Source organism: Capricornis sumatraensis, chromosome 3, assembly GCF_032405125.1.
Source record: "Capricornis sumatraensis isolate serow.1 chromosome 3, serow.2, whole genome shotgun sequence".
In the NCBI taxonomy this organism is placed as follows: Eukaryota; Metazoa; Chordata; class Mammalia; order Artiodactyla; family Bovidae; genus Capricornis; species Capricornis sumatraensis.
Window position 1 is genome coordinate 151,845,183 of NC_091071.1, and position 12,630 is coordinate 151,857,812.

The following is a 12,630-nucleotide window of genomic DNA, read 5'->3' on the forward strand; positions in this document are numbered from 1 at the left end:
AAAGTACCATGAACTGGCTGGCTTAACACAATGGAAATTTGTTCCCTTACAGTCTGGAGGCTTGGGAGTCTGAAGCCCAGGTGCTGGCAGGGCCATGCTCTTTCTGAAAGCTGTAGGGGAATGCTTCCTTGCCTCTTCCTAGTTTCCTGTGGTTTGCTGGTCGTCTCTGACCTGCCTTGGCTTGTACCGGCAACACTCTGATGCTCCATTTTCACATGGCACTCTTGTGATCTCCTCATCTCTTTCACTCTATGCATCGCTGTGTGTCCAAATTTCCCCTTTTTATAAGGACACAGTCCTGTCCTTCTAATGACCTCATCTTAACTTGATCATCAGCAGGACCCTTTTCCCAAATAACATTGTATCGATAAATCCTGGGGGCTTAGGATTTCAGCATCTTTCAGGGGACAATCCAACCCCTAATAGAAGCTACAGACTCAAACTCTTTTAGTGTCTTTCCTAAAAACTACAATATAAATCCTTGACTTCAAAGGATAGTATTGAACTGATTCCTTCACTCTCCTCCTGAACATAGCAAGACACTTAAGTTTAAACACACTTAAGCACACTTTAAGATGTTTCTCCTGAGTTTTATGCTATTGTGGTTATACAGTTTAATCATATGTATTTTAAATCCTACAGGCATCATTACTGTTTAATGCATCTTACTGTTTTTTAAAACCTAAATGGTTATATTTATATAAAAATTAATTTTTGCATTGGTAACCAAAAAGTTGGAAAGACACCAGTTAGCACAATTATTTTGATAGAAGAGTTTACAAGCAGACTTGTGGACTTTTCCTATTTTGATTTTTTTCAGTGATAATCGTTTCTTGGTCATATGTTAACAATCAACAGCAGCGGCTGCTAAGTGAAGTGGATGATGAAGGGCAAAGCTGAAGCCCAGACTCTGCCCCTTGTCTGGCAGTGCCTGAGAGGGGTGGGAAAGGGATGGGTGCAAAGGGGAACAGCCTGAGCCGCCCAGGGAGGCTCTGGGGGCATCTAATGCTGAGCACTCAGACCTGAGGGCCAGGCCGGGCTCCCAAACTATTCTGGGAACGGAAGGACTGGGGATGGGAGAAGACGTGACCTTCCCACTGTGAACTCACCCACCTCTCCACTTAGGCATGAGCTTAAGAAAAAAGAAAAACAGACTTGAAATCCAGTCTCCATGAGCTCTCCCAGGATCTGCGGCCTCCTCTACCTGTACCCTAACTTCCCCGCCTGTTCTGCTTTCAGAGGTTTAAGCCAGGCCTGAACCCCCCACCCCTCCAACCTCCAAATAAGTAAAACGGAATGAGCTTGAGTGAAAAATCCACTTTAATAATCCAGCTTCAGCTCAGCTGAGAACTTCCCCTCCCACATGTGAGAGAAGTCTCTGCAGAGGCCTCAGTCTACCAGGAGGCTACGGCTCAGAGAAGGGAACAGCTCAAAGAAGCCCTAAAAGAGAAGGCAACATGGGATTTGCGCTTAGTGGAGACCAGCTTGGGGGTGCCCCACAGCTCACTGGCCACCAACACAGCCCAGCAAGAGAAAGGCATAGTTGCTTCACCCACAGTTGATTGCTGTCAAAGTCTTCTCATCCCAAATCTCCTCTCCAACCTTTCATTATCCTCTAGGGGCTGATGAGGGCCCCTGAGCCTTGAGAAGAAGGGGGACCCTTCTTTTCCTACATGGTAGCACTAAGACAACCAGCCCCATGCACAGGCCGGTCAGTTGGTGATGGTGCCCAGGACTGATCTGGGTACCCGATGCGGAGGGAGCCTGGCTCCCAGTGATGGGGGAGGGGGTTCAGGGTCACCTTAAAGAGAGTGAGGGTCTGGAGTACTCCTGTGGTGCAGGCTGTCTCCCGGATGGAATGCATGGCCAGCTGGGGGCTGCCTAAATCCAGCACCCGCAGACCAAGCCGAGAAGCCAAGATAGGTCCAATGGTGGTGCCGCAGGGCGAGTCATTCCGGACCATGAGATCCTGCGGAGAGGAAGAGCTGTTCCTGAGCGACATGTATCACCTGCTTCTTAAGACCCAGGAGCAAGTCACCTTAGAACTGAGGGGCTGAAAGGAGTCTGGTACATCAGCCACTCTGACCTCCCCAAAGAGTGGATGTGACCTGTGTAAAATCACAAGGCTGACACTAAGGCAGCCCCAAAGGACAGGATATTCTGAACTGGTCCCATTCTCTCCATCTGTACTACCACCACCTCAGTTCCAGCTACCTCATACAGCCTTTCACACAATCCATTCCCCACACAGCGGGCATAAATACCCTTTATGTCACTTTGCTTCATAACATGCCCCCCCCACCCCACCCACACACAAAGAAAAGTCACTCAATAATCTTAGTGGTTTTAAAAATATAGCTATGGCAAGTTTTTAACTACTTGATTTGTATTCTGGTAAACAAAAGTAAATATATGATGGTAAATATACCATCATAATAGCAATGGTAGACATCAAGGTTTTCCACATAAAAGAAAACGACAAAACCAAAGTAGTAACTGCTCTTTTTTAAAAAAATGAGAATTGCAGTATTAACTCACGATTTTTAAAATATGTACATTTTTCCTAGCTATGTCCTTAGAAATGACCCCAAAGCATTCCTCCCCCCGCCCCCACAATAACAATGAACACTCATGATGCTAGACTAGCCTCTAACATCAATATCCATCAAAAGCCACCAAGTCTGGGGAGAGAAATGAGCAAGATGAGCCTGAAATTTCTTCTTGGGCCAAAAAGCAAGACAATTACCCAGAGTCATGACAAAGAACACAGGAGTTACGTGGAAAGGACTCCCGCTGGTCAAAGTCATGACAATTTGAATGTGAAATGACACAACTATATGGACCAGATCTGCCTGAACCAATGAAAATCCATGATTCTAAATATATAACGACCATCAAAAAGAGAACCTCTTATTTGTTAGCATTTGAGGCAGCCATTAAAACACTTCACCTTGAAAACTGGTTATTAAAGGGAACAATAAGTATTTGCCCTGACTTTCCAGGAGCAACCATACTTCACAATAATCAAATGGCCCTACTGGATGGGAGAAAGTTCTACTTCACACAAGAATGATAGCTAATAAATGTAAAAGGAATAAAAAAAAATGGAGGGGGGCATTTTTTTCAGTTAACACTAATGAAATTATGGATTTAGGCAAGGACTATCAATTGGTGTTAAAACTTAGCCCTTGTCTGATTGATGGGAAGCTCATCACTTGTACAGGTTACTGTCCGGTCAAAGGAGGAATATCTCCCTGCCGTGGAGGGACTGAGGGCAGCCCTCCCAGTCTGGTGATCAATCTTTCTATCACTAAGGGTGAATCACCCAGATTGTATGTGGATGATGCAACGTGAAGGACACACCTGTCACGATGTATTCTGGCCAAAAAGGTTTAACCTGAATCCATCAAGCCTTTAGATATGAACTCTAGATTACAGGAAATACACGGCTAGAGGCTTAAACTCAACAACACCATGAGAAAGCAACGAGGAAAATCCAAAAAGGAAGAAGACATCACATGGGATGATGAGCCTGGTTTCTTCAATAAGTCAATGTTATTTAAAAGAGAAGAACAACAAAAATAGGTGGGGTAGCTGTGCTAGATAAACCACCAGATATAACACATGGTCCTGAACTGGAAACCAAAGTGGGACAAACTGTAAAGAATGTTTTGGGGATAACTGAAAATGATCTGTGTATGAAATGAGACATAAATTTACAAAAACTAAAATTTTCTGAAATAGAAAGATGAAGAATACTGAGTGAAAGAGGAAACAAAAGATATATCCAAGATGATTTCATTTTTTTTAACAAAACGTGTGTTAAGTATATACATAGAAAAAAATTTGGAAGAGTACGTACAAATCTCTCGGGATTAATGTTTTATTTTCTCATTTCCATTTATATTTTCTAAAGCACACATGCCCTGCTTCTGCTGTAAGCTGTTAAAGAGAAACCCCCCAATGTCCTCCTACTGCCTTAGCAAAAGATCCGAACACCCTTCCTGCCTAGGAGGCCCAGCCAGACTGGCTCCTCCCCGTCACGCTCTCAGCCTGGCTCTACCACTGCGGCTCTGGCTGCTCCTAATGGACCAAGATCACTCCTGCCCACTGGGGGCTTTTGCCTTGGGGCTTCCCTGGTGGCTCAGACAGTAAAGAATTTGCCTGCAATGCAGGAGACTTGGGTTCAATCCCTGGGTCAGAAAGATCCCCTGGAGAAGGAAATGGCAAGCCACTCCAGTATTCTTGCCTGGAGAATTCCATGGACAGCGGAGCCTGATGGGCTGTAGTCCATGGGGTCACAAAGACTCAGACATGACTGAGTGACTAATTCTCACCCTTGGGCAGGGATGCTATTTGCTCATAGCAGCCTCATTCTCAATGCTTAGGTCTCAGCTCAAATGTCACCTCCTCAGAGAGGCCTTACTGAAAATGGAACAACTCAGTTCTACAATGTGAGGTGGGGGAAGCTACAGGGGCAGAGAGAGCCCTAGACTGGAGTTCAGGATGCCTAGTCCTGACTTATCAGGACCTCCCTGGATGTCTATCATTGGACTACCTGGGCTCCAGCCCTTGAAACATATATTATCCTAACATAGATCTTAATCATTGCATATTTTTCCCTCCCTCCCTCTCTAACTAGATGGGCCGTTGCCAAGGCAAGAATGACAATGAGTTCAGGTTTCCTGGCCCTGAACTTCTCTTATGGAAGCCCCCAGGGCATGTAAGAGAGACACAGGGGGAGCTGGAGGTGCTGGGTGGGAAACAGTAGAGCTAACTCTCTATGTGCCACGAGGACACTGCACCTTTAACCCCATTTTCCAGGAGTGGAAGGAGACGAGTCCAGGATCACAGGACTAGCATTCCGTCAGAACCAGAACTATTCCCGGCTCTGCCTATATCCAACCCCACTGCTCCTCACTCAACTAGAACCCTCCTCCACTAAAGACAGTCTATGAGGCCCCCCGTACCGGGGGACCAACTGCCTGTGCCCCCCCACCCCACCTTCCCAGGCAGGGTCCACCCTCACCTGCAGGGGCACCCCAACATTGCTGGCCACCTCTCGGATCAGGGCCTCTGAAACTGCATTCGAGGCGTAGCGTTGCTTGCTGTTCACCTTGATCACGGGGCCCTGGGGAGAGGGAAACCAGGAGTTGAGAGGGAGGCAGAGATGCCTGACAGGTCCAGAGGGAACAGGACAGGGCCTGGAACCAGCCAGGCCTCCAGACACCAGAGAAGCAGGAGTGCCTCACCTTGTGGAATAAGGGCCTGTGGTTCTCCTCGTGCTTGTCCCTGTAAGAGACCGAGAAGGGCCAGGGATGGCCAACAGCAGCTGTCAACACCCACCACTCGCTCACAGCAGACATCGCTAATACAGCATTCTTTCCCACCCAGCCTGCAGGACCTCAGAGTCAAGCTAAACACAGGGCTCCAGGCAGCCTCTTGCAACAGGGAGGCGGTGGAGGGGGTGGGCAGAAGTAAGTCTGTAGACAGAGCCTATTTGGATGGGTTAGGCATGACGTGACTTTGACCAAGTCAGGCTACAGAGCAGTCAAAAGGAAATCCCCACAGAACCTCCTGGCAGAATGAGGAGGAAGGGGAAGGGGAGAGGCGGAGCCTCACGCCCAGGGCTGAGCCTGAAGGCAGGTCACGCTCGTTTCCAGCTGTGTGAGGCCTGTGTGCCGGGTGCAGGAGACTCACAGGTAGTTGGGGTGCACGGCATGGGCCATGTCTGCGCTGATCATGTAGGACTTGGGGATGGCTTCCTCAAAGGCCGTCAGGTGCTGGGGCGAAGCCGAGATCCGCCGCAGCACCAGCTCCGTCAGCAGTGACTGTGCGCCCTGCGCGCTCTCCGACCCCACCTGGTGACACAGAGGCTCGGCTCTGGGGATCTGGTCTGGGGGGCTGGAGCTGGAGGCCAGGAAGAGGGGCCCACTGCCCAGAATGGCTCAGAATCTCCACTGAATCAGTGGGTGGGAATGCGGACTGTTATCAGCCACTTCCCCAACCCTATACCACTGAAAAGCTGATGGTGAGCTGGGGCCACCGTCTTTAATTCTTGGCCATCTCCAGGGCAGAAAGAGAACTGTCCAATCCACTTCCACTTCTAGCTGCCTTCCTTCTCCTCTGCCATTTGGGGTTCAGCCCAGGTGCCCCATCTCCCTGGTCAATCTTTCGTGCATGTGACAGGAGCTGCTAACCCTGACGTGTGCGGTTACAGGAAGCTGTGCAGGCGTTTCAGCCGGCACCCTAACCCAAGCACGCAGGGTGAGGACCCAGCCTGCGCCGGGCCCTGGGGCTGCTAGTGTAAAAGGGCAGAGTCCTTGTCCTCCAGGAGCTCACCACGTGGCACCCAGAGACATGGGAGGTGTCGTCACACTAGGAGCAGGTACAGGCTGAGCCAGAGGGGACAGCGAGAGCTGAGCAAGCACAGGCAGTGTCTGGCTCATCCCTGGCACCTCCAGAAGAGTCCTGGCCTGTGGCAGCTGCTGGACACCACTGGCTGCACAAGACTCCCGGGAGGAGACCCTCCCCAGAGCTCCCCACGCACCTCTTCATTGTCGTAGAGGGCGATCATGCGCACGTGGGGATCCGCGGCCAGGGAGGCAGGGGCTGAGCAGGAATCGATCAAGGCCTGTTAGGGGAGGGGGCAAAAGCATCATCCTTCCCACTCCTCCTTCAATAACTCAGCCCACCAACACCTGGGAGGCTCACTTGCCCACCTCCCACCATCAAGGCCGGAGTGAAGCGGGCTCCAGCGGTCACCGGTCTGCATCTCTCAGGGTGCTGCCGGGTGGGAGGACATGTGGGGGGCCTTTTCAACAAGATGGGGTAAAAGCTCCCTCTCCTCCCTCACATGCCTTCCCACACAAAAGGCAGGAGGGTGTGTAAGACGGAGGGGAAGGGCTGAGAATCCCGGCAAGTCAAAAGGACCACACAGGTCACGTAAACTAGTTGGTTTTGGCAACAACACTGAGGTCCAAAGAGGTGACTGTGACTCCATTGAGGTGACGTGACTGGCTGGCTGGTGGCGCAAGTGGCTATGAGTCCCAGGTCTGGCTCTGGTCTCAGTTACAGCCCAAAGCCTGTCTCTGAGAACAGGAAGGGGTACAAAGGGGAGTTCGGAAAGGACAGAGGGAAGAGCAGGGGTGAGAGGTGAGGAGGAGGGGGAAGTGACCAGGGTAGAAAGCGGGGGAATATCAATGCAACCATCCAATGAGATGCCAAGGCTCAAAGGCGGCTAGGTGGGCTTAAGCCAGGGCTTGGGGGGGAAGGCTAAAGGGAGGGGATGATACTGCTATACAGGATGCTAGAGTCTTTCCTTTAAAGCAGACCTTATCTTAAAGGAGAAGCAGGACAAGTCTCTGTGAGGCTCTGAACAACCCTTCTGTCGACCTCATCCCTCCAGCCCAGCCAGTGCAAAGATGGGGCCCAGAGGAGTGATGCTGAGGCCGCAGCATTTAGGCCTCTCCCCATGGTCCACCCGCATCAGGGGTCTTCTCATGACCCATAGGACTCGAGGTGGTCCTCCGGCCCAGTGCTCCTGGGAGTGCCCCAGCTCCTCACCTGCAGGGCACAGAAGCAGCTGTGCAGGTTGTCCAGCCGAGGGGCAAAGATGAACTCCTCGTAGGCACCACCCAGGACCTAGAAAGACACGACGGTCATCCTGATCTTCATCCCCTCCCCAGGACTCAGCCTCTTCTCTCTGCTCCCTAGGAGCTGCATTTGAATATATCTCCTTGATTCCTTGCCCAACCTCTCCCAGCCTCTGGCCTAGAGCACTCAGCCCTCTGTGCTGAGCTGAGCAGAGGACAAAGAAGGGCCAGGCTGGAGCTGCGGGAAGGAGGGTGCAGGCCTGCGGTTCCTGACCAGTTCCTATGGGACAGGACAAGGGAGAGACCAAACAAGAAAAGGAGAATGCCAAGGGACTAAACAGAGGAGACTAGGCGAGAAATAGCAACTTAGCAAACATCGGCGAGCATCCAAAGACACGGCCATCTCCTACAGTCAGCAACTGGGAGAGATACAAGGACAGGCTCCAGGAAGGGGGGGGGGGCGGTGTCCGTCCAGGCCTCCCGTCCTCAGCAGTTTGGAGCCAGCACAGGTCAAAGTGGACAGGGACCCCAGTAGCGGAAACTCCTTGGGAAGTTGTGGAAAGCTTACACCCCAGACAGCCCGAGCAGACAGACCTGGAGTGGGAAACCTGCTGTTTTTGAGAACCACTGCCCTGGAAGCAGAGCAGAGTGGTCTCTACTGGGAAAACAGTGAAGTGAAAGTGAAAGCCGCTCAGTCGTGTCCGACTCTTTGCAACCCCATGGACTATACAGTCCATGCAATTCTCCAGGCCAGAATACTGGAGTGGGTAGCCATTCCCTTCTCCTGGGGATCTTCCCAACCCAGGGATCGAACCCATGTCTCCTGCATTGCAGGCAGATTCTTTACCAACTGAGCTATGAGGGAAAACAGGGATGAGCATAACTGGAGGACTGGCAGAGGTGATAAGCGCTTCAGGGGGAGACATGCTGGCGCCAGCTGGGATCCCAGGGTCCCCACCCACGAGTTCCTCACCGCAGGCTGAGTGTCAGCGAGACACAGCTCCATCTCCAAGATGTCCTCGGGGCTCAGCCCCAGATGGGCGCAGAGAAGGGACGTGAGGACCGAGTGGTGCCGCTCATCCTGCAGGGCAGGGGGTGCTGAGGGGAGGGCCCACTCCCCACTCTCTCCCCTTCTCCGGAACCAATCTCTTCCCCCCTGTGCACCCCTCCCCACAAGCAGGTGGCTCTTACTGTAGCATTGAGGGGGCCTGGCTCAGGAGTCCCCTTCTCCAGCTCCTCCTGGATGGATGTGGCAAGAATGGGGACCCTGCGGGGAGACACGTGAGGGGGGCATGGGGGGAGGGCTGGAGGGCACAGCCAGGTGGGACACCCTGCATCAGGACCCAGTGCTCAGGCATCCCCTAATGGGGAACTGCCCCGGTCCCTCAATTCCCAGCTCCCTCTTAGCAAAACAGAGCTTTCAGGGCCCCTGGACATCGCTGGGTCCGTGGGGTAGAACCTGATTGTGGCCACCGTTAGGGAGTGGTCTCCCAGATCCCAGCAGGACCCCACACCATCACCCATGCCACACCCTCCCCAGCTCCAGGCCACCATCGCCTTCACCCCGTCTCACAAGTGCATCTCCATGTTGGGCCCAAAGTTCTCATTGACGTTTCTCTGCAGATGGATGGCCAGGTGTGGGATGCGAAGAATGGGCCTGTCCACATGCACCAGCCGCTGCTCCAGCCGGCCTGAGGTAGGGCACTGTGGCCAAACAGGCAGGGTCAGCCCAGGTTGGGGGGCCCTGCATCCGCAGCTGGTTAAATCCCCTACCTCGCCCAGACTAACCAAGGTGGTCCTCTGACCCGGGCTGCCCCTTCCCGCTTTCCCTGGGGGGCTCTCTGCAGGTTTCCTGAAGGGAGGTGACAGTCAGCCTTCAGGCAGCTGAAGCTCAGGGCCTCCCAGATCCAACCCCAGGCCCCACCTTGACAATGACACGTCCAGCCAAGGTCAGGTCACGGTCAAACCAGGTGCTCCAGATCCCACCACCGTAGGTCTCCACGCCAACCTGCTGGAAGCCCACCTGGCTGCGGCGAGAGCGCCGTTTCACCTGAGTGGGACAGTGGGGAACAAGAATTCAGAAAAGGCCAGGCGGCATGGTTTGGCGCTGAGAGGACGGGTAGTGTGACACAGAAGGGCCCCAAGTGTGGAGGAAGGAGCTGACAAGTTTTCTTCTCTGCACACCCCCTGATGCCTCCCCTCTCCCAGGCAGCCCCACTTCCTTACCCGGAGGCAGGGGCTGTCTGTGTGGGCCCCAATGAGGCTGAAACCATTGCCGGGAACGTATTGGCCCCCCACAGCAAATGCGATGATGGTGGAGGAGTTCCTGGTCAGGAAGTACTGGGGTGGGGGTTTATAGCTGGATTAGCCAGAGCACAGGACTTCGAGCCCCAGCCCAGGTTCCTACCTCTCCGGCCCCACCTCACCCCCAGTACCTTGCTCTCCGGCTTGATATCCCAGCTCTCGGTCTCCTTGAGTTCATGGAAGCCGGCCTGGAGGAGGCGGCTGCGGCACTCGGCCACCGCTATAGGGAAGGAACCCTCTCACGGTTGATCGAAGCCGGGAGGAGGCACACCGGCTCCCCACCCGCCCCCTGCCCTGGTCACTCACCGTGGAAAGGAGAGGGGCTCCTGTTGACGAACTTGAGCAGTTCCCGGGCCGCGGCCTGCACCGCCTCTTTGCGGGCCCTGCCGCTCATGGCCACCTAGAGGACGGAGGTCGCTCATAAGCCTACGAGGTATAGGACCCCTGACCCATCTTGGCTTCAGGAACCTCCCCAGCCAATCCCGCCGAGTGAGGGCTCGCAGGCTCAGACCTCGGCTTCCGCCCCTTTCCCCACACCAAGAGACGCCTAAAGCCGGGCTCCAACCCACCGGGAACTACTGCAACCCTCCCGCTGCACTCCCCGCCCAGCTGGTCCCCGACGGCCCGCCCCCTAATCTGAGTTTCCGTCCGGCCCCGCCAAGTCCGTCCCCATGTGACCGACCAGCTGGAAATCCCGGTCAGTTCCCAAACTCTGAGCTCGCAATCAGAGGCCCCTAACTCTGAGCCGGCCCTTACACCACGTGCGTGACCCCACCCCGGAACCAAAGCCCTGTCCCCTAGGGAACACCCGACCTGGGTCTCACCCCTGAACAACCCGGGAAGGTAAAGTCACTTGGGATCAGACTTTCGGTTTCGTTTAGGGTCGGGGGGGGGGGAGCCCCCCACGTCAGCAAGCGCGCTGCTGAGCTTGGACCCGAGCGGGCACCTGGCCGGGTCTAGGATCGAAGTTCGTCCGGGACGAACAGAGGCCACCTACCTGCATGGCCTTACGTGTGGGCCTGCGTCCCGGTGCCCGGCCCCTGCGCACAGCCCGCCCCGACTCCCGCCGCTAGAGCCCCGCCCCGGCCCTGAGGCTCGCCCCGCCCCGCCCTCCGCCCCTTCTACGGGGGTGGCGGACGCCCTCTGCCGACCTGGAGGTGCTAGGACAGCCTGGAACCGCCTGCCCAATTCTTTCACCCCCAACCCCCAAGTTAGGGAGTCCGGGAGAAAACGCCTCCACCAGCTCACCTGGTCACCTGGGTGTTGTACAAAGTGCTCTCTCTCTCCACAGGCACTCTGGTGATAATAAAAGCAACATGGTTAATGTTCATGGAGAGTTGACGATAAGTTTTAGTTTTATAATAAAGCTTAGTGCGCTAGGTAGTTTAATCTTCATTGCCCTTTCAACTTTATATCTTTACTGTCCCTGGTCAGGGAACTAGATCTCAAAAGCAGCTGTGAAGGGAAAAAAAAAAAAAAGGGCAGAAAAAGACAAACTCCATATATTCTTGTAGGCAATTCCAATATTCCTATGTCAAGAGTAGTAAGTAGCAATGTTTAAAACCCAGGAACACATTTGGTCATAATGACCATCATTTTAAAATCTACAATCAGTGCTGCAGAGGGTGTGGAGAAAAGGGAATCCCCTTACACTGTTGGTGGGAATGTAAACTGGTCTATCCACTAGGGAGAACAGTATGGAGGTTCCTTAGAAAACTAAAAGTAGAGCTAACATATGGTATATGCCCAGCACTCCCACTGCTGGGCATATATCTGGAGAAAACCGTATTTCAAAAGATACATGGGACTTCCCTGGTGCTTCAGTGGTTAATCAGACTCCGCCTTCCAATGCAGTGGATGTGGTTTTGATCCCTGGTCGGGAACTAAGATCCCACATGTTGCAGGCAACTAAGCCTGTGCCACTACTCAGCAACAAAAAGATTCCACATGCCGCAACTAAGACCCGGCACAGCCAAATCAGTATTTAAAAAAAAAAAGAGAGAGAGAGAAAGAGAAAAGATACATGCATCCCAGTGTTCATTGCAGCCCTACTTCCAATAGCTGGGACATGGGTGCTACCTAAATGTCCATCGATGGATAAACAAAATGGGTAAAGAAGATGTGGTACATATATACAATGGAATATTACCCAGTCATAAAACCAATAATATAATGCCATTTGCAATGAGACGGATGGACCCAGAGATTGTCATACTTAGTGAGGTAAGACAGAGAAAGACAAATATATGATATCACTTATATGCGGAATCTAAAAATATGCTACAAACCAACTTATTTACAAAACAGAACTAGAGTCACAAATGTAGAAAACCAACTTATGGTTCCCAAGGAGGAAGGAGGGGAGGGTAAGTTCAGAGATTGGGACTGACATATAAACACTACTGTATATAAAATAGATAATAAGCACCTACTGTATAGCACAGGGAACTCTACTCAGTACTCTGTAATGATCAATATGGGGAAAGAATCTTAAAAAGGAGCATATGTATGTATATGTATAACTGATTGACTTTGCTGTACAGCAGGAAGTAACACAACACTGTAAACTATACTCCAATTTTTACTGGAGTATAGCTAACATTAAAAAAAAAAAAGAAAAAACCCAGGTCCTTGCCTAGCCATTGATTCTGATCAGGACTCTTGGTGGTCCCTAGCTTCAACACAGGGGCCAATTACCAGGGTTGTTATAAACACTCCAGGGATTACAGGT

The 12,630-nt window shown here is 52.4% G+C and overlaps 1 protein-coding gene across 6 annotated transcripts; it reads right to left on the bottom strand.

Moving 5' to 3' along the window:
- Window positions 1-1,315: 1,315 nt before the first annotated feature.
- Window positions 1,316-12,291, bottom strand: DNPEP (aspartyl aminopeptidase). Of its 6 annotated transcripts, XM_068967858.1 has the most exons (15): window positions 12,232-12,291; window positions 10,206-10,299; window positions 10,031-10,119; window positions 9,822-9,935; window positions 9,520-9,645; window positions 9,169-9,299; window positions 8,787-8,862; window positions 8,569-8,676; window positions 7,567-7,644; window positions 6,551-6,634; window positions 5,701-5,861; window positions 5,253-5,292; window positions 5,030-5,131; window positions 1,802-1,969; window positions 1,316-1,440 (listed from the first exon to the last, which is right to left on the bottom strand). In XM_068967858.1, the coding sequence occupies exons 1-15, from the start codon at window positions 12,289-12,291 to the stop codon at window positions 1,390-1,392; spliced, it is 1,482 nt and encodes a 493-aa protein (XP_068823959.1). In that variant the 3' UTR covers window positions 1,316-1,389. The 6 variants fall into 6 exon arrangements, with proteins under 6 accessions (XP_068823959.1, XP_068823960.1, XP_068823955.1 ...); XM_068967859.1 differs by lacking the exon at window positions 8,569-8,676; XM_068967854.1 differs by lacking the exons at window positions 1,316-1,440; window positions 12,232-12,291 and adding an exon at window positions 10,897-10,955 and having other exon boundaries at window positions 1,482-1,969.
- Between the last annotated feature and the right edge of the window lie 339 nt (window positions 12,292-12,630).

Excerpts from the sequence above, each read along its gene's own strand:
- DNPEP (XM_068967854.1), bottom strand. Across the intron at positions 6,635-7,566 it reads GCTGCTTCTGTGCCCTGCAG|GCCTTGATCGATTCCTGCTC; the intron begins GTGAGGAGCTGG and ends CTCCCCTAACAG. Across the intron at positions 5,132-5,252 it reads ACAGGCCCTTATTCCACAAG|GGCCCCGTGATCAAGGTGAA; the intron begins GTGAGGCACTCC and ends CCCTCTCCCCAG.